Below are 21,985 nucleotides of genomic sequence, written 5' to 3'. Positions count from 1 at the left end.
CTATCTGTCAAGATGAAATAAATGTGACAACAGGAACAGTAAGAACCATTGTGTTTACAGGTGCCTCAAACATCAAGCTCTTACATTTACACTAGAAATCACACGCATTAGAATGAGTCAAAGGAAGGTAGAAGAATCACCTGCTTCCTTTCTTGGAGGTCTTTACAGTGGGTTGGGCCAACTTTATGTTGGTGTGATTTTGCTTAAAAATAGGGATATAGACTTACAACCTCCCAAAGCCACATTCAGACCAGGGCTTTAGTGATTCTAAGAAGGAACAGTCTCCTTCTGCCTTCGAGGGAAGTTCCTTTTGTGCGTCCCAAGCCCGGTGACTGGGTGGTGGTGGTGAGGGGGGTGAGGTGTTTGTACCAGTTACTCGCAGAGGTAAGTATGGCTCCGTTCAAACCCAGCTTCCTCCTTCTGTGCGGAGAACTTTGGCACAGGGCACCTCGGCGAGGTCACCTTTAGTCGGCCTCAAAGGCGCTGTTGGTAGCTCCCACATATTCAGACTTCTTCTTATGTCTCATCCACATCTTTCGGAGGATGCTGGGGATGCCGCAGGTCGCGCTTCCTGTCAGTGGCAGGGAGGCCTCTGCTCCCTGGGGAAGGGTTGGATACTCTTCAGTCATCTTCTTGAGATGTCTGGATCTAAAGAAAAGCCAAGGGTGTGTGTGTGGGGCAGTCATTTCACTGAACCAGACGTTTACTTTTTGCTCTGAAGCAGAGTAGCCTGAGCTCTTACTCCTCTGCTCACACGTCCTGTGACCAGGAGGAAGGGTCACTGTTGGGACCCATGCAGGAATGACACCCCCTGGGGGATCCTCAAATACGGTGAGGGAAGGAGGCGGCCTTGTGCACACTGGTTTATAGACTTCAAGTTCTACTCTTGTCCCAGTTCCACTTTCCCACCCCTCCCACCTCCACAGAGCAATCTCTCTGCAGAGGGTGGATGTTCCAGGGCACTGGCTATTGAAAGAGCATGAGCCCCGGGGTTGAATCCTGCTCGCATGTACTGTGTGACCAACCTCAAGCAAGTGACTTAGCCTCCACCAGCCTGTTTACTCATGCACAAAGCAAAGGTAGTTTTCATCAAACTCCCGGGGCTTTTGTGAGGAAGAAAATGAAAAAATAAAGCATCTGGCACGTTGCGGGCCTCCATAAATGCTCATTTTTCTCCTCACTTTCTCTCCGGAGTTGAAAGAAACTGCCTTCCTTGTCAATAGCCAGGGCCCAGGAACAAATTGAGAAGAGAAGTCTGAGCTTAGAGAAAAGGGTGCATTTAGAACCCTTGCAATGCAGCTCCTGGATGGGTAAGGTCGGCCTCTGTTGGGACACTAAGTTTTTGCTGGCTTACTCCAGGCGTCACCAAAAGCCATTTCTGCTGAGAACAATTTACTCCTAGAACTTAATACAATCCAATTGTTTTAGTCTTCAGCAGTTAGGTCCCAATATGTTGAGTGACTTGGTTTTTATACTTCTTCCTAGATGGCTTTCTTTCACCTAGAAGGGCTTTGCACTGGTCTGTTTCTCCTAGGACTCCCACAGCGTTCAAGGTGTGCACCACTCAGGTTGATATTTTAGCCCATGGTCCCTGACACATCTGCATCTAACACGTTCCCTGGTATGTGTCTTTCCAACTACTAAGTTGTAAGTTTCTTGAAAAATGATAGCAATGGTTTGCGCTAAGCTTTTCACACATTATCTCATTCATTCTCACAATATCCCTCCAGGGGGTACATTTATGTTCCCCATCTTAAAAAAAAAAAAAAGTGAGGACATGGAGGTCTGAATAACTTTGCCTGAAGTCATAGCAAGGCAGTGGCTTGCCAGGTGAGCAGCACCACTTGACTGACACCTGCAGCATGGAGGACAGTGGTGGGGACATAAACAGACAAGGCAAACTGAGTTTAAGACTCCTGCCTACCACCTTCTTAGTGCACCATTGTAGGCAGTGAGGGGGCTGCTGGGGGATTACCCACTCCTGCGCCTCTAGCTGCTGGCTCTGGATCACAGGTAACAATAACATGGGGTGATTGGTTTGGTTTGAAATCTTTGATCTTGCATACGTCTTTACCTTTGGTCAGGGGCCCTGAACCTAAATCAGGAAGCATTTCTGACCTCAGTATGCCTATGGGAGGCTCTGAATATGGCCTGTGATTACATTTATCTAATTAACCAAAAATCCTCCAAATGACAGTTCTCCAAGTCTGAAGAGCGGTGTTAATGAAGTGGAAACCATTAAACTTGCTTCAGCTTCATCCTAGGGAAGCAGTTACCCAGGATTATTATCCTCATTAAGGGGAAATTTGCAGCTGGCACAAATTTTGTCTTAGCGTCTTGAGAGTCCCATCCACCAGGCCACCTGTTATTCTTCTGTAGCAGCACCCCCTTCCCAGCAGGTGGGGTGCCCTGCAGGGAACAGGCTGGGAGGCACAGCACTTACCCTCTTGTCAGAACAGCTCTGTTCTCTGAGCCGGAGGCTGCCACCTCCAGGACAGCTGCGGGCGCCTTCACTGAGATCCGGGCCACTGGAGGAATCTGGGTTGTGAGGGAGGGGAAGAGAATGTGGGGATGTAGCCAGGGCCCCAACTCTAGCACAACTGGAACCATTTGAAAGGGGGATGACTAAACCGAACCACCTCCATCCCAGGCCAATAGTCCTTACACTTGGGTGGGCATCAGACTCCCCTGGAGGGCTTGTTAGCACCGTGCTGGGTGTTGATTCAGTAGGTCTGATGTGGGCCTGGGAATGTGCATTTCTAACAAGTTTCTAGGTGCTGCCAGTCCCAGAACCCCACTTTGAGAACAAAGTTGAGAGAAAGCAACTCAATATTAACTGAGAACTCTGTTCCCCTCACACTTCCATTGCCTGTATCTCCTTTGTGGTCAAGTCCTGCAGGTTCTTACTTTGAAATACTGCCTAGATTTCTGCCATCCTCTCTATCTCCTCTGCTGTAGCCTTCAGGGCCAGTCACCTGGGGCCTCCTTGTTTCCAACCAGACCTGCCACATATCCCAGGCCCTTCCTGGATTTGCAGGGCCTCCCACTGTGGGGCAGACCGAGGCTAACTCTGCACCTGCTCTTCAAGGCTCAGCAGAGCCAACTCCACCTCATCTGTGCAGCTCTGCCTTCTGCCATCTCCCAGCTCAGCCTTCTGTCATTCCCATGGGTGTCAGCAGTTCCAGTCCCAGCAGAGCCTCTCCTGCCTTCCCCAGTGCTCATGTCCAGCTCTGCATCTTCACTTGGCATTTCCTTCCCAGTCTGGATTGAGCCTCATCTCTGCCTGCCCTTCAAGCCCACTTCCTCCAGGAAGCCTTCCATCAGGCTGATGGCCGAAGTTGATTTCTCTCTGTCTTCATGTCCCCACAGCACTGCATGACTGTGACTGTTTTAGTATCCCACCAATTCTTTTTATGGTTCTCTACTTATTTCATATGTTTGTCCAGTTTCCTAGTCCCCAGAAATGTGGTGTGGTGTGTGTCAGGGCCTGGGACTTAAGCCTTTGGTGGCCCTCCTCAACTTTCCTAAAACAGGTGGTGAGTACTCATGAAACATGTACTGAAGTGAAAATTAACTGATGGCCTAACCCGGGGTTAAGTCCAGAATTTGCTCTTTCAATGGACATATACTGGGCTTTGTTCAAGGCCCACTGAAGGCTTAAAGGTCACCATATTCCTGGAACTGCTGAGAGATTCCAGGTCAAGGACACCATGATTCATCTCCCCCTTCTCTCCTGAGCCAGCCAGAGGTTGTGGGCAGAGTTACTGTGCCACCTTGTGGCCTCTAGGGAACTCTCCTTCCCCATCATGCCAACAGCCCTGGGGAGCCTATACCCACCCGCAGCCTTCTTCCCCACTGCCCTTAGTCTGATGTCCTCCAGGGCATTGCAATGTTCAATCATACAAAGACGTGCGAGCTCTGAATTGCTCTCCAGCCTCTAACGAGCTGTAGGACCCCAGCCCCACTGTCTCAGGACCAGAGAAAAGGTTAATCATGCTGCCTCTCTGTCTTCTGCATTATTATTGCCTCCCTTTTGTAACTGTGTCCCCATCACCACCCTATCCGATCCTAACTTGTTCTGGCCTCCCAGCTGCAGGTACCTCTCTGCCAAAGACACGGGGCCCGGCCTCAGGCCTGAGGGCTGGTAATCCAGGCTGTGAGCCTCTCTTCCGTTTAGTGTGAGTCTTCCCCTGGGCTTGGCTGAGCCCATCTGTTCGAGCTATCACAGCCTGACAGCCTTCCCTCTGTGGCAATGGCCCAGTCATCCTGTTTCCCTGAAGTACTAGGTTGGGACAGGGGTTCCTGACAAAACAGCTTGTCCCATCCCGGCCTATCGTGTGGTTTTCCTGGGATAGGGGTGACTTAGACGAGATACTTAGGTTAGATTTCCTGCTCAGACCAGGAGTGAAGTGCTCACCTCTCTGTGCAGTTTGTTCTGTAAGGCTGAGGGGCTGGGCCAGACAATGTCGGGTCTCTTCTAGTTCTCACATGGCACAATCCATGAATCTTGAGGGCTGCTGTTCACTGAGCACAGGATGCGCGAGCCAACCTCACCTCCAGCCATGACCCCACCCCCTACTCTGCTAACCAGAGGGAGCCCATGTTCATGCCCATGAGGTTGGGCCTTTGTGTCAGTGCCCAATCCTGCCACCCTTCTCCTGTCACAGATATTGATCCCTACTGTACATCTCTCACCCTACACCCTAAACCTCAGGGTCAGCTTCCAGAGAACCTGAGCTGAGCAGATGCCCTCCAGCAGCTTTCCATCCTGAGATGAGTAGTGTTCTATGTTTTCACAACACTTGAGACCCCTTACATCTCTTTCTCCTGTAGCTGCCCTTGGGAACTTGATAGCCATTCCCATTTGGTAGGGGCCAGCCATAGAAATGCTTCTATCCCCCCATGTTTGAGATGTCCGCCAGGTGACACCTTCTGTTTGCCTAGGAGCAGGATTCTGGCAAGAAAGACAGCCGCAGCCAGGAGTGTGCGGCACACGAACAGACAGATGGTGGGAGCAAGCAACCCTCGGGCCTGCTTTCTACAACCCTCAGAACTGGCCCAAAGGACACTGGTCTCTTGTTATGGCCCAGACAGGGCAAAAGAGATACAACCACCCAGGCTAGATACTCACCAAAGACTTTCCATAGGCTCGATTCCCACACAGATTTGATGATTTGGGTTCAGCAATGCCCACTGCAAAGGTGAATGAAAGACATGTCACTCAGTGCTCTGTCCTGCCTTCCTTGGGGCTACATCAATGATCAAAACCAGGAATTTCTTTTTTATAAAATTTAAATAATTATATATAATTATATATAATTTAAAAATTACAATTTACATTCAATATTATTCTGTATTAGTTTTAGAAGTACAGCATAGTGGTTAGAAAATCATGTACTTTACAGAGAGGTTGCCCCCAATGTTTCAAGTAGCCACCTGGCCCCGTACGTAGCTATCACAAGATTATTAACTACAGTCCCTATGCTGCAATTTACATCCCTGTGACTATTCTGTAACTGTCAATTTGTACTTCTTAATCCCTTCACCTTTTTCACCCAGCCCCTCACCCCATCCCCTCTGATAGCTGTCAGTCTGTGCTTTGTTTCTATTTTGTTTGTTTATTTTGTTCTTTAGGTGCCACCAATAAGTGAAATCATATGCTGCTTGTCTTTCTCTGTCTGGTTTATTGCACTTAGCATAATACCCTCTAGGTCCATCCATGCTGCCTCATCAAAAGGTAACATTTCCTTCTTTTTTACAACCAGCCGGGAATTTCTAAAGGCCTCGTACTAAGCAGGAGAATTGGGCAGTAGGATCAGGCAGCTGGGCAACTTCTGAGAGGGCCATCTGCAACCCTGGCACTCTTCCAGGGGGGCAAGAACTGAGGTCTGATAGATAGGTGCTCAGAGAACGTGCCCTCAGCATCTCCTTCCTTCCTAAGGGGCCAGATCACAGAGGTTATCAGGAGTTAAGTCTCTAAGGCTCGGATCAGTTATTTACCCTGCTGCTCCTGGATACCCCTCTGTGAAATGAGCAGAGAAGTCCTGCCTGTGGTGGGAAGCACAGCGTCACGGTGTGGAAGAATTGTTGCTTCTCAGAGTCCTGAGGCATTGGCTGCCTGCGAGGTACTTGAGAACCTTCTTGCTATGCCTTTATTCCCAAGGCCTGCCCGATTTCTGAATAATTTCTACTCTGAAGCCTGCAGGTTCTGAGAATCCAGGTATTAAGCTGAAGGAGCTGGCATGGGGCAGGATATAGAAATAAAGCACCCTCATCCCCAGGAAAACATCTCCATGCCAATTAAACAAAGTTACAAGACTACCAAGATCAAACCATGATGTTTGGCCCTCTGGCATAAATAATGACAGCAGCTCTTATTTTTGAGTATTTGCTGTGTCAGGCCCTGGGCTGAGTGTAAAACACACTCACACTGTCTGATTTAATCCTCACCACAACCCTGACAGGCAGGTGTCATTTTAGTCCCCACTTCTAGATGAGAATATTGAGGCTTTAGTAACACATAATAGTTTCGACAAAGCCGGTAACGATGATCTCGGGAACGGCCAGCTGCCCTCTTTGGTGTTGCAGGGCTGGAGAAACTAGACCCGGGGAGCCCCTTGCTTAGTCTGGGAGGAGTCTGCCAGATGGACAGACAGAGGGAGAGAGGAGTGTCCGCGAAGGTCCAGGGAAACAGTATATAAGGGAGTAGCCACAGGATTCTCCAGCAGCTCAGGGTTGCTCTGTGTATGGACTGGCAGTGACAGGAGGGTCACAGGAGGTGGCCCTGGAGACATCAGCAGAGGACAAGTCCTGGAGGGCCTTGGGCATGGTATGTGTAGTTGCAGGTGGCGAGGACAGTGTTTGAAGTAGAGGAATGGCAGAGGCCATCAGAAGGACCCTTCTGGTAGCCCCATAGAGGGAAGGGTGCTGGTGGTTGAGGGCCAGGGTTGGCTGCCACACACGAGGGACGATGAAGGGACGCTGAGTCTAGATAGCCTGAGGTAGGTTACAAGAGGGAGAGATGAGATGTATCTAGGAGTTGACAGTGTTCGGTGTGTGAAGTGGTGGGTGGAGTGGGGGTGGGGGTGGGGGAGGGAGAGGGTGTTAAGGAAAACATCCTAGTGGCTTGCTGGAAAGATGGATCGTGGCCCCGGCTGAGGAAGGAAGAGAAGTCTGTATGAGGAAGATGAATGCCCTTTGAAAAAGTTGATTCTGAGGTGCCTGAGGACATCTTGGTGGACAGGTTCCACAGGTGACCCATTTTCCCAGGCCCAGGAAGTGGGGTGTCCCCTTTCCAGGCACCTGAGGCTCACCTGCTCAAGGTCTCATGGTGAGAGCATTTCTCAGCTGGGCCTCTGCCTTTAGAGTCCCCGCAATTTCCAAGATTCCTCAGGGAATCTTTCTCCCACATGAGAAGGCTACAGTGCCCAGGAGCCTCTCCTGTAGCTCAGAGAAGAAACAAGTTCCCAGACCTGAGATCCCTGGAGACACACATCCTCTGACAGGAGGACCCCACACATCCTCTGACAGGAGGATGCCCACGGCTAGTGCTGAGCCCTTCCTGTGGAGAGCACTGGGTCTGGCTTTGGTTCAGAAACCCTCCCTCTCTCCCACCCCCTCTAGAATCTATCAGATTCAGGGAGCTGAAGATTGAATCAATGCCCAGCTCAGTCTTTTTTCGCCCTTCTAAACCTGGCTAGCACATTCCCTGCATGAGCTGACTGTCACGTGTTGGGCAGATTCTCTCCATTTCATAACTTACTGTCCTCTTTCAGAATAAAACACTGACTTGGGCTGCCAGAGCTTCCATAAACTACTTAGAAAGGAAAGAAAGTGTCCCCTAAAACGAGACAGTTGGGAAGACATTATTCTCTGGGGGGTGGGGGGGCATTAGCTAAGAAATCAGATCTGTGATTTAATCTCAGTTCTGTTGCTACTGAGCAGTGCCACCTTGGGTAGGTCACACAGTTTCCATGGTTTCAGTTTCCTCTTCTGTAAGTTGGCAGGGGTGGGTGTAATAGATCAGTGGTTCTCTACCTTCAGTGGGCATTAGAATCACCCAGGGAGGGAGGTTGTTAAAACACAGATTGTTGGGCCCCACCCCAGAATCTCTGACTCAATGTCTTGGGTGGGTCCCCACATTTGCATTTCTAGCGAGTTCCCAGGTGATTCTGCTGCTCCGAAGACCCCACTTTGAGAACTACCTACTGAATTATCTCTAAATCCTTGCTAATCAATCTGTTGTCCTCAGACCACCATCCTCAGCATCATCTGGAAACTTATTAGAAACAAAATCTGGGGCCTTCATCAGTCTTACTGAATTGGAATCTGTATTACAAGATTCTCAGGTGATTCTTTTGCACATTAAATTTTAGAAACATGGCTCTAAATTCACTTTTGATTTTGTAGTGAAGATATTCTCTTTCTACACGCATGCACCCACCCACCCACCTATATATAGACACAGAGAAACATTTATCTTCTCTTAATTTGCAAGGCAAATTGTGGTTTTCCTAATGCTTTCATTCTACAGATGTATCGGTGTATGTAATCACTTCAACAGAGAATATAAGTTGCTTTATGCATTCTTATAGTAGGATCAGGAAAACAGGATCAGGGTGTTAGTGATCAAAGAAACCTTGAAGAAGATGGATGGGTGAAGGGACATCCTCAATGGAGTCTTATTTTAGTTCTTGTAACATACAAAATTGTTGACACACGAAGGCTCTGAGAAGGACATCCCAGACATTCTATTACGTATTTCTAGAGTTAAAATATGAATAACTTTAGGCTGTGGGCACAACAGAAATAACCTAAACCAGCAATTAAAAGCAAAATACCATCACAGACTTCAGGGAGCGAGAGGAAGATGCTGGTTTGACTGCTCGAGGTGGAAGTCATTTAAAAACATAGCGTGAAAGGTAAGACTATACTGTTTCTAGCTTTTGAAACAAATTTGTCCCCAAATTCTTTTTATAGATCATTGAAATAGCTTAGGCCATTCAAATTTAAAAATGGTGAGATTTTAAGATGGTAGTTTATGAAGAGTCTGTATAATTGCATACCCACTGCCTATAAAATAAATAATATAGACTTCTGCCTTGTGAGTCATGACTACACTTTTTCTCTCCCTCAGAACATAATGACTTTCATCTTCTCCTGAATCCAGAGAGGCTTCCTATGGAGCAAGATGGCAGATGAAAACATCTTTGCTCACTACACACACCAGGAGCGAGTTTTGTAGGTAGAAGGTGTTGGGTGAGGCTGCTGTAGATGCGGTCTGAGAGCAGGTGCACTCAGAGCGGAAACAGAATATAGGGGGGAGAAGCGGAGTCCCCACGCCACAGGTGCTCTGCTCACCTGGCGTGACTGAGGACGCTGGGGAGGACCATGATGCGGTTAGACAAACCACAGGCCAGGATGCAGACACTGCTGCTGCTGCTCTCAGTGGGCCATTGTCCCCTAGGGAGGTTCCCTGGAATAGGGGTCAGGGTGCACATACCGGGTCTGTCGGGGGTCCTGGCAGGGTGGGGTCCCTGCTGCCATGAGTTCTGGAGCCTGCCCAACCTGCGGCCCTCACTGTCACGGCGGTCACTGCGGTGTGTCAGCAGCTCTAGGGGCCGGGAAGGGTATAGGTCCGACTCGATGATCACCTGCTGGGAGGAAGGGCAGTCAGCTTGTTCCCTAAATGAGATCTAGGGATCCATGGCCAGGCCAGGACTGCAACTTTGCAGATGGACCTTGTGCCGACAAGCACATTGTGGAGTCATCCTTGCTCCATCGAATGCTAGGAACAGTTTAAAAACATGGATAAACTGGCCAGAAACAGCAGTTATTGAACTTCTGAATGTCCAACAGTGCCAGGAAAATGAGGGCTCCGGAGGTTCCTCACCAACAGTCCCACCACAGAGTCAGGATCCTGGGCCATCAGGCCAAAAATCAAGGCTGGTCACCTGCATCCTGGGCTGAAATAGTTTGACACAGGACAGGTTATTTGCAATGGGGCTGTGAGGCATAGGAGAGGGTGGTCCTCACTCAGCACCCTGCAAGTACATCCCCTCTTTCCCTTCCTTTTAGCACTGCACTCTGCCATGATGTTGCCAGGAATACTGGAATTTCCTGGAGTGATGTTAGGTGAGAGTCCCATTCCCCTGGACACACGGACTGTTTGACCGAAAGGCCCTCCCCCAGAATAGAAATCTCTAGGTTGAAGAGGAAAGACCTGAGTCTCATTGTTTGACACTTGCAGGGCTCTCTGCTGTTGCCCTCCCATGGCACATATTTCTGACTTTATTTCCATTCTTTTGGCGTTCCTCTCAGGAAAGAGGGGTGAGGACTGGTGTGTTTTCAGACCCACTTTGTAGATGGAGAAAGTACGGCAGGATGTAAAAGCCTGAGGAGTCCATGGGGGAGACCCAGCATTTCCTCCTCTGAAACATTAAGCAAATGTCCCCCGTCAGAAACAAGAACTGCCACCTCCACGGTCCCTTCTCTGCACTGTGGACTGGGGGAAGATTGGGGAGGGGGAGAGTGGAGAGCCAGTAGCTGCTCAGCCCATCGCTAGATGTAGGAGCTTTCCTGGGGGCGGAGCTGAGGCTGGTTTCTTCCCGGGTTATGACTTAGGGCCAAGTGCCTCTTCAGAGTACTTCTCCAATCCCCCCAAAAGGATGCCAATGGCAGGAAAGGACAAAGGAGAGGGGCCCAGCTCAGAAGATTTCCCTTTTGTAGCTGGCCTTGTACTTGGTTCTCAATTTCCACAGTAACAGAGACTCTGAGAGGGCACCAGGGCATTAGGCCCACACCAGGAAATGGACAGCTAAACAGATGGTTGTGGCCTCCTGACAGCCTGGTTTCTTTTCTGGTCTGTAGGACACAGTCTGGGCTTGCTGCTGCTGCTGGTGGTCTTAGAACAAACCTGCCTGAGAATGGGCTCTTTAGCACCCTGAGTGCACGGGTAAGATAGGGAACCGGCAGCGGGGTTGAGGTATATTGACAGGGAGTTAGAAAGACAGGTGAAACTTAGGTGATAGAGAATCATCATGATTTGGGGCTGATGGGATCCATAGCAGTATTCTAGCCAAACTCCCTAATTTTACACATAGGGAAGCTGTGGCCAAGAAAGGCGTGTGCCTTCAGGGTCACAGAGCCCTTGAGGGGCAGAGCCAGGACAAGAACCGTGGTTTTATGACTCCTGAGTGCTCTTGATCAGATGCACAGAAGTACCTACATCCAGATAAGAATTTTCCAGTGCAATCGATTGCTCAGTGCATTTTGGCAAATCAGCAGATCACCAGACAAATTCCTCCTCTGCAAGGTTGAAATCTGGGGAGAATGTGACATTTGCAGTCTCATTTATGAGTCTCATCATTTCCCGATGGTGCCCTGCTGCTTACTCTGAAGGGGTTGTAAATCACAGTGGCAGGGCCTCTGTTGTACTGGGAGTCCTAACTGACCCACACCTTCGTGTAAATTCATTCCTTTGAGCTACTTTTATGATGTTAGTGGCATCAGGTTGATCAGGATGTCAATAAAATTGCTTAAGAATCCAAGGGAGGAAAAAAAGACTACAGAGACTGTCCAGACTGTCTAAGGAACAATTTTCTGGGTTCAGGAAAAAAAAAAAAGGAACTGAGGAGGAGTCCAGAGAGAGGAGAAGCTGTAACACTAAGTTAGATGGTTGAGAAAGGAAAGGGGTATTTGTAAAGGAAGGAACCCGACATCCACATGGTAGTCGAAGGAGTGAGGACAGACACAGACAAGAATTTTAGGAGAGTCATAAACACTGGTACATTACAGCAGCTGCAAAATATGAATCATTTTCTCAGGAACTCAAAGGGAAGCCAAGAGCCGATTCGATGAGGAAACAAGAGATCAGAGCCAATTCTTTCTTCTTTGGGCCTCCTGTTCCCCATCTTAAGTGGACTAAGAGACCTTTTCTGTCTTTTCTAATTTGAATGTTCTGTACGGCTGGGGCTGAGTTCTATAAGCAAAAGATGAGTCAGGCTGTGAGGGTAAATCAGAAATTCAGAGGAGAGCTCAAAGGCCAGAGGGTGTTATGGAACTGTCTCACCTGGAGGAAGACTGCATATTTGAAGACAGGGCCCAAGCTTATGATTTTTTTTAAATCAAGAGGAATTTTATGTGTACTTATTAATATACTTGAGTCATTTTTTTTCTGAGTAAAAATATTTTAGAGAGGAGAAGTCATACCATAAACATAGCAGTTTTTCTCAAAAATTTCCACTCTCAGGAAACCCTGAGATCATGGTTCTACAGTGTCAGGCTGAAGTCAACTGGATATCCCAGGAGGGCTGTGGCCATGTTTTTGCGGCTTCGTGTACCTCATGTTCATGTGGCTTCACCTCCACCATTGAGAATTGTCTCCTTTGTTTAGGTTCTAAATCCCCTGAGAACTTTCTTTCCTAGGACCCTAGAAAGTATAGTGATTTAGTTTCCATTTTAAAAGTTTTTGTAACCACCGAGGCCTATGCACCAAGGAATTAATCCCCAAAATATATTTTTTTGTACAAATAAACTCATTGCGCTGCTATTTATAATAGTGAAAAAATAGGACAACGCAAATGCCAACAATTGGAGAATACCTAGGTCAGGGTTGCTATACCTACGTTGTTGACTCTGTTTAAATACAAAAAATGGTATATACAAAACGAGATTTACTCTCTGTGTCTGGGGAAAATGGCAGAATAGGGGGGTCTAATTCAGAGCTGTGTGCTGTCTGGTTAACATTTGTTAATTATTTTGGTTAAGTGGAGGAGGGAGAATGCAGCAACAACAACATGGGCTATAGGAAACCTTCCTGGTTATGTTGAGAGCAGGAGAGAGAGGGAAGAAGCTAGACAATGCTTTTTTAATGAAAGTCAATAAAGATCAAAACTGAAGTTTCCTTACATTCTTGGTCAGGAGGTGTTGTGAGCTTTTGACTCTTCTTCTGGCTGGACTGGACACTGCGAAGAGAGAAAGGAGTGGTTTTAGATTAGAGAACACCTGTGAGGAGGAGCGGGTTTGCACCTGGAGTGCGGCAGGGCCACAGAGCAGAGGGAATGGGAAGAAGAGAGGGGGTGCAATTGCAATTTTAGATGTTACTTAGTTGAGTAACACAGAAGTACACAGCAGCACTACCCACAATAACCAAAAGGTGGAAACAACCCAAATGTCCATCAATGGATAAATGGATAAAATGTAGTCTATACGTTCAATAGAATACTATTCATTCTCAAGAAGGAATGGAATTCTGATACCTGCTGCAACATAGATGAAACTTGAAGTCATTAGGTGAAATAAGCCAGATACAAAAAGACAAATATTGTATGAGTCCACTTATATGAGATGCTTAGGGCAGTCAAATTTATAAAGACAGAAATTGGAATAGAGGTTACCAGGGGCTGGAAAAGAAGAAATGGGGAGTTATTGTTTAATGGGCAGTGATTTTTCAACTGGTATGCTACAAGAATTTTTAAAAGGTGCAATACCTGATTATTTAGTCAAGGGCACTGCCCTCTTTTTCCTTAGATTATCAAGTAAAAAAATGACAACAGCCAACACAACAATAGCTGTGAATGCCATTTTTTTTTTTTCCTTTTTATTGAATTTATTGTGGTGACACTGGTTAATAAAATTATAGAGGTTTCAGGTGCACAATTCCACAACACATCATCTGTATATTGTAATGTGTTCACCACCCCATGTCAAGTCTCCTTCTGTCACCATTTATCCCCCTATCGGCCTTCCTCTAGCAAGTGCCACACTGTTGTTCTTGTCCAAGAATTCTCTCGCTCTCTTTTTTTCTTTTTTGCTCAATCCCTCCCCCCTCCCCCATGAATGGCCTATCTTGAACCATAAATATATAGGTCTTATAATAGAGTTGCTTCTTATTGGTCATGTTGCATAATAAAGCTGTGTCTGATTGGTTAATTCTTGGTACCAGAAATCCTTACATACAAGTATAGGCACCTGATTTTTTAAAAAGTCACTTTGGAGCAGAAAGGATAGGTAATTATTATTGTTATTATTATTGTAAATAAGTCAAAATTATATCTTTTTTTGTCAGGTCAGAAAAAAATGTTTTTTGGTGTGCTGCAGAATTTTAGTAATTAATTTATGTGTGCCATGAGAAGAAAAACGTTGAACAATTGCTGGTTTAATGGATACAGAGTTTCTGTTAGAAATGATGAAAAAATTCTGGAAATGGATAGTGGTGATTGTTGCACTACAATTTGAATTTTCTTAATGCTACACAATTTGAATTTTCTTAATGCTGTATACTTAAAAATGGTCCAATAATAAATTATGTATTATGGATATCTTACCACACACATAATAAGCTTTAAAAAATCAGTTAACTGTAAAAACATTACTTGGGTGGGAAAAGGTGGACATTTTGTTGGAAATGGAGACTTCCAGGCATTTCTTCTCCTCATTGCTGCTAGAATGATTTACTGTACTTGAACCCAAATCCCACCGCGTCATTCCCCTGCCTACAACTGAAATGACCTCTTGTCACCTGTCAGATAACTAACCAGGTGAGTGCTGTGTTATCTCCTTCAGAGCACCTGCAGCTATGACACCCATCGCCCAGTGTGGGGTCAGCAACCAGGGCTCCCCACTCCTTTCACTTAGGTGTGAGTCGGAACTTGACCACTTGCCGGTTATGTGACTTGGGCAAATTACTCATCCTCTCTAAATCTCACTTTCCTCATCTGTAAGTTAGGGGCAATAACAGCACCTACCTCAGAGGGCTGTGGTAAGGATTAAATGAACTAATTTGTATAAAGCCCTTGACCTACCACCTGGTGAAGACTAAGTTCCCAGGAATTAATAGTGGTTATTATGATTTTCTTCTTTCCCTGCAAAATGCGGGCTGGTGGGAGGAATAGGTGGTAACTTCTAGAGACTGTAGCATCCCACTAGAGTTTCTCTTTCTGGAGTTTTCTCCATTTCCTCTGTCCCCTATTCCCCTCACCCAGCCCTCCCCGTCATTGTTTACCCCCAAGTAGGTTATTTTGAATGCTGTGGTATTATTCAACCCAGTCTGGTGTGGCTCAGGAAATAGCTGCTGGCATAACTTCTTGGTAAAACCACAGCTTTTATCTTTTGTATTTACTGTGAATTGTGGCTGTGAAATCTTTCCCTGAAGGGTCTCTTTCTCTAGAAAGTGAAAATACACACTTGTCCTCAGTTACAGACTTGATCTATGTCCTGTGCCTTTAAAATACTTAAGAAACTCCATAACATTTGCTGTGGCCACGTTTTTGTGAGATATTAAGATGGCTCAGCTAAAAAAAAATATCGCTATTAGGCTGAACCCAATACATGTGTGTTGGAAAGAGGGCTATAATACAACAATAATAAGTGTAGTAATAGCTCCCCATGAAGCTTTACTCTGTGGATGGCCTATTTGCCTTATCTCACTCACACCTCCCAGCAGCCCTGTGAGGCAGGTGCTCTTCATTTAAAAAAAAAAAAAGTATTGATTGACTTGAGAGAGAGAGAGAGAAACATCAATTTTGTTGTTCCACTTATTTATGCATTCATTGGTTGATTTTTTAATTATTTTTTCTTGTTAATTCTCACCCGAGGGCATTTTTTCCATTGATTTTTAGAGAGAGTGGGAGGGAGGGAGGGAAGGGAGAGAGAGAGAGATATGAGAGAGACACATCGATTGGTTACCTCCCACACATGTCCTGACTGCAGCTGGGGAAGAACCTGCAACACAGGTACATCCTCTTGACTGGGAATCGACTCTGTGGCCCTTCAGTGCTGGGGCTGACGCTCTAACCCCTGAGCTACACTGGCCAGGGCTCATTGGTTGATTCTTGTATGTGCCCTGACCAGGGATTGAACCCACAACCTTGGTGTATCAAGACGATGCTCTAACTAACTGAGCTACTCAACCAGGACATAGGTGCTCTTCACTTTATAGATGGGGATACTAAGGGATGGGGTCAGTTGATGGTGGAACAATGTCCATGCTCTTAACCACTAGGCAGCACTGCCCACATGGCTGAACGTGTGCTCTGAAAGTGTTTTGGTCTTTGCCCATTGAATAAGCATGGCTGAACAGCAGCATCTGGGAAAGGGCACATCAGGGAGGACTATAACCCTTGTTAGTACAACCTGTATTTCTGCAGTTAGGGAATGTGAGGATGTGGTAAAGAGTTATAACCTCATAGTGGTGATGTAAGAAGAACTAGCACTGTCTTCTCTCAATGAGGGCCCTCTGCCTGATGGTTTTGGAGAACCAAGATGCAAAATGAGAAGAAGGAAGAGGCAGCCTTCTCCCATCTCTGGTCTAAAATACACTGCAAATACTCCTTTTCTAGACAGCAGCTTCCTGAGCAGTGAAATGTGCGTGAATACTTGGTTTAACACCATGAGATGGCTGTGAAAAAAATGGCAAGAAAGGAATATGAGATTAAATATTTATCTTTGACCTAACATATTCATTGTTGTAAATGTGGAATAAAAATGGAAATCACTTTGTAAGTGATATATTTAATGGTGTTTACTATATGCTATTCTAGATGCATTACCAGGTGCTATTCTAGATGCATTACATATTTCCTCTATATCTCACCGCCCCCACCATAATAACCCTGGGAGGTGAGTTCTAGTTCTCCCTTTTACAAAAGTGAAAACTCAGGCCCAGAGAGGTTAAGTAGCCTGCCCAAGGTCACACAGTGAAGAAGTGGCGGCAGTCTCTTGACCACTATGCTAAGCACGTGGAGTCAGAGGCCCAGTTTTGAATAATTTTATTCAGGTGAAGTGTGATATTGCTCATGAACTGCATAATAATTTTTTAATTAAAAAGAGCCATATGGCTTTGATTTTTTTCTCCCTTTAAAAATTTTTAAATGGAAAAGAAATGACAGAAAATAGACCCTTTAACATTTTCATATTTGCTTCCAACTTGTTTCCTTCTCATATAAAAGTAATAAAAAATTAGAGGTCAAGTTTAGGTCCCTTCTTTGTCTTCCCTAATTCTACTTCCCTCCCTCCCCAGGGATACTAAGATCACTAATTTTAACTGTATCTTTCCAACCTATGTTTTCACACTTTTCTCAAAATATGTACCCATAAACAATATGTAGTATTGTTTTGCATTTCCAAGCTTAATCATGCATATGTAATTTTTCAGCCTGCTTTTTCTCACTCAACATGATGTTTGGAGACCTATGTCCATACATGCAGACCTAGTCCACCGCTGTTGACTCCTGTGGAGTATTCCATATTGTGATGACACCACATTTTACCCCTTCCCCTCTTCAAGAACACTTAGATTCTTTTCAGTTTCACTGTCATAGCATCAGTGCCACCATGAGCATCCACATCTAAGAGAGAAGTGGAACGGCTGGGTCAGAGGGTCATGACCACCTTGACTTTCCAGGTACATTTCCAGAGAGTCTCCAGAGAGTTCCAACTCCTGCACGTGGGCCAACTCCTAGTTCTTTTTTCTCTCTGGCTATCTGGCAATAGATGTCTAAAGCTTAATTTATGTTCTGCTTGCTGTCTCTTTGTGACCAGGCTGAGTCTCTCCCCCAAACCCCTACCCCCTCCAGCAATGGCCCCGTGGGTAGCTGACAAGGGAATAAGAAAAGAATTGTTTGAACAGGGAATCACAACACCAGCAAACACCCAGCCCGCTTCATTTAAGTTTGACAATGAGACCAGGGCTAAGCCAGAGTCCTGGACTCTCCCAGCAGGACAGGGGCTGCAGGGACAGAAAAGAGGCCCCAAGAGAGAGGGCAGAGCTTTGGAGGGAGCAAGGGAACTGTCCAGTCACAGACACTTGCAGCCATCTGAGCTCTCACCCAAAGCCCCTCCCTGGGGTCTGGGTAGAGGCCAGCCTGGGTTAGGGCGTTCTTTGACCACTTCCTTGGACTTTGTGTCACTGTGGGGAATATTCCTCCTCATATTTCACCACACAGTTAGAAATCAGACTTTTGAGGCAGCCGGTTCTCGTTTCAGAACCCACTTGCTCACTGGAGAAGATGAAAGAATCTATCTGGCTGCCCGGGGAATTTTGTTTTTGTCTCCATTTCCTCTGACAATGGCTCGCTGTCACTTTCATTCGGCATAGTGGGATGCACTATTGAATTAAGTGAACAGGAATATTTAACTACCCTTATTTTCCCCTCAGTGGATTGTTTCTCAGCGATTTATATTCACCCATGTGCATCCTTTTCAGAAACAATAACAACAAATATCATCCAAACCGAGAAGCAGTCGGAGATCAGAGACCTGAGGGAAAACAGTAGTAAAACAGCACGTGATTGCCCTCACCCTCCAGCACAAGGTGCCTGGTTAAGGGAACAGTCAAGGACAATTTTACTCACCCTTGGAAGGAATGACAGTGGTGAAAACTTCTATATTTTCGTCACTGCAGCTGTAAATCTGATGCATCGTTTCAGCCTTCTCGCCCCTAAAGCGCCTGGGAACCGGAGGCCTCTCCCTAAACCCCTGGTCGCGAGGTTTCCTAATCCAGTCTGGCTCCGGGATCATTGTGCGGGTCCACAAAAGACAGGCTGGTGCTGTGAGCTCATCTCATTCCAGTGTTCGCTGCAACATTTTCTAATCCCATCTGTCCTTTTTTTTTTTTTTTTTATGAATCCTATTATTGCAAACCTTTGATGGAGCGTGGAGGCTTCAGTCCCCTCCCAGCCAGGATGTATTTAACATTTTTATTTTGCCGTGTCTGCCGCAGTGAATTTGGAAGTCTTTTGTGAAGTGATGAAGTGAAATCGCCTACTCGGTTAGCGCCAAGCTTGGCTGGAGGATTTCACCGAAAAGGAAACGTGATTTTTGGTAACAGCAATTCTCCTTTTCATTTCTCCCCTGTTGCCCCCCGCCCCCCCCCCCCCCGAAGAACTGGGTATTCAATAACCTGTCATGTATTAATTTGGCTTCCTTCAAAATTTCTATTTTAAGCAAAAGGACTGCTTCTCCACAGCATTTTCGCCTCACATCAGTGCACAACGAGGCTGACATTTCTAGAGAGCCTTGTGCTTAGCATCTCTTTGTAAAACCCTTCAGGTGCTTGCAGGATGTGGGAACAAGCAGTGTCCCAACACTCAAGGTGCCCAGTTACAGGATGGTTATATTTTACCTTGTATATTGTTCATATTATACACAAAAATAAGGTAGGATTGAAACATATGTGTATTATGGCAAATGCACGGCCTTTCATTACAGCATTACAGATTTACTTCTTTTTTTTTTTTTTAATTTATCTTTATTGTTGAAAGTATTACAGGTATCCCATTTTTCCCCCCCAATTTACCCCCTCTCCAGGCCTTCACCCCGTCATTGTCTGTGTCCATGGGTTATGCATATATGTGTATAACTTCTTTGGTTAATCTCTTCCCTCCTCCACCCCCTTTCCCTCTTCCCTCTGAAATATGATCGTCTGTTGCCTGCTCAATGTCTCTGGATCTATTTAGTTCATCAGATTCTTTTGTTCTTCTTAGAGAAGACCCTTCAACATTTCAGTAGTGCTGGTTTGGTGGTGATGAACTCCTTTAGGTTTTCCTTGTCTGAGAAGCTCTTTATCTGACCTTCAGTTCTAAATGATAGCTTTGCTGGGTAGAGCAATCTTGGTTGTAGTTCCATGTTTTTCATCACTTTGAATATTTCTTGCTACTCCCTTCTGGCCTGCAAAGTTTCTGTTGAGAAATCAGCTGACAGTCACATGGGTGCTCCTTTGTAGGTAACTAATTGCTTTTCTCTTGCTGCTTTTAAGATTCTCTTTATCTTTAACCTTTGGCATTTTAATTATGATGTGTCTTGGTGTGGGTCTCTTTGGGTTTCTCTTGTTTGGGACCCTCTGTGCTTCCTGGACTTGTAAGTCTATTTCTTTTCCCAGGTAGGGGAAGTTTTCTGTAATTATTTTTTCAAATAGGTTTTCAAGTTCTTGCTCTCTTTTCTCTCCTTCTGGCACCCCAGTAATACAAATGTTGGGCCTCTTAAAATTGTCCCAGAGGCTCCTTATGCTATCTTCATATTTCTGGATTCTTTTTGCTCTTCTGGTTGGGTGTTTTTTATCTCTTCATGTTCCAAGTTGCTGATTTGATTCTCAGTGTCCTCTACTCTACTGTTGATTCTCTATAAATTATTCTTTATTTCAGTTCATGTAGCATCGATTTTCTCAATTATTTTTGTCATACTCTTACTAATATGGATGAGCATCCTTATAACCATTATTCTGAACTCTGTATCTGTTAGCTTGCTTGGATCTATTTCATTTAGTTCCTCTTCTAGAGATTTCTTCTGTTCTTTCCTTTGTAACATGTTTCTTTGCCTCCGCATTTTGGCTGCTTTCTGGTGTTTGTTTCTATGTATTAGGTAGAGCTGCTATGTCTCCTGGAATTTGTAGAGTGGCTTTGTGTAGTAGGTATCCTGTAGGGTCCAGTGGCTCAGCCTCCCCAGTCACCTGAGCTGGACCTTCTAGGTGCTTCCCTGTGTGGGCTGTGTGCACTGTCCTGTTGTAGCTGAGCCTTGGTTGCTGTTGGTGTCACTGGGAGGAATTGACTTCCCAGCCAATCAGCTGTGAGGACCAGCTGCAACTACAGCCAGAGAGCTGCTGTGCTGGAGACACCCCTATGGAGCAGGACTTACTTCAGTGGAGCTTTGGTGTTCACCAAGTGTACCCCTTGAGTGTGTCACTCATGGCTGTGGTAGGGTTGTAACCCAGCGTGGTCGAGTCTGACCATCAGGTGCACTGTCTCTGAGGCCTCCCGGGAGGTGCAAAGTCAGCCTGTGCCAGTGCCTTGCCCAGGGCCACCCAGCATGAACTACACAGCAAACCGTAGTTGGCTGCTCCTTGTGCTGGGCTTGGTGTTGCCCAGAAGAGGCCAAGCTATGAGCCAGTGCAGATGCTGCTAGTGCTAGGCCTGGGGCCGCTTATCAAGCCGTATGGTGCCTGCTGCTGCTTGTTTGAGAGATTTTAGGAAAGTCTCAAGCATAAGGATTGAGAGGCCACTTGCATAGAAAAGCCCCTGGAAACGGCCTCGATGAGCCTGCAGGTGGGGAGGGGCGGGGCCAAAGGTGCGGGTCAGGTGCTGGTGATTCAGATATGGCGCCTGCCTGCGGGCTCTGTGTGAGGAGGACTCGCCGAAGGAGCCATGGCCTCCGCCAGCCCTTCTGCCTGGGAGGAAGCCGCCCCTCCGCCTCTCACCCGGATCTCAGGCAGGTTAGTTCCCCCCGAGTGTCCCGGGTCCTTTCCGGCTGCTGCCCGGCGCTGGGCTCAGAGGGAGCGTCCGAGTGAGTCCGTGCCGGGCCCTTTAGAGGAGCTGCTGGGGCTCCCGCAGCCTCCGCGACCCTCAGGGACAGTCTCGCTGGTTTCACAGCCCGGAGTTGTGGGGGCGTCTCTTCCCGGCCCTGGAGCCCTGGACTGGGGGCCTGCTGTGGGGCTGGGACCCCTCACTCTTCTGGGAAACCCCCACTGCTGAGATTCCCTCCCGGGTTTACCCGCGGTACCGAGTGTGGGCCCGCAGCCACGTCTTCGATTCAGCCCCGACCCGCCCGCGTCTCCGCCCCTCCTACCGCTCTTGATGCTCCTTCAGTTCCCTGGTTGTGGGGCTTCTGTGCAGCCAGATCTCAGGAGGCTCTGAGTGACGGTGGTTCTGTATTTTAGTTGTAATTTTGATGTGGTTGCTGGAGGTGGCGGGTGCAGCTGTTACCTACGCCACTGTCTTGTTTCCTCTCCAGATTTATTTCTTAATATTAATAATGAGAGTTGGCATTTGTGAAATGCTTGCTAAGAGCTAGGAAGCCTGATATATAATCTCATTTAATGTCTACAACTACGCAATAAGACTATTATTTTTGCCACCTTATACGTGAGAAAACTAAGACATGAAGAAATTGAGTAGCTTGCCCAAGATTAAAATACCTAGTTCATGGCAGAAACAGTATTTAGTCCTTAACTTGATTCCAAAGCCAATGTACTTAACCATTAAATTATACTGCG

At 46.5% G+C, this 21,985-nt stretch overlaps 1 protein-coding gene across 1 annotated transcript; it reads right to left on the bottom strand.

The window, feature by feature from the left end:
* Positions 1-464: 464 nt before the first annotated feature.
* On the bottom strand, positions 465-18,420 carry VXN (vexin). The gene is made up of 6 exons (XM_016206415.2): positions 18,354-18,420; positions 12,910-12,965; positions 9,503-9,653; positions 5,132-5,193; positions 2,444-2,538; positions 465-648 (listed from the first exon to the last, which is right to left on the bottom strand). The coding sequence occupies exons 1-6, from the start codon at positions 18,418-18,420 to the stop codon at positions 465-467; spliced, it is 615 nt and encodes a 204-aa protein (XP_016061901.2).
* Between the last annotated feature and the right edge of the window lie 3,565 nt (positions 18,421-21,985).

The sequence above is a fragment of the Miniopterus natalensis genome, chromosome 16 (assembly GCF_054644295.1).
Source record: "Miniopterus natalensis isolate mMinNat1 chromosome 16, mMinNat1.hap1, whole genome shotgun sequence".
NCBI lineage: Eukaryota > Metazoa > Chordata > Mammalia > Chiroptera > Miniopteridae > Miniopterus > Miniopterus natalensis.
This window is presented reverse-complemented; position numbering and strand designations above follow the sequence as displayed.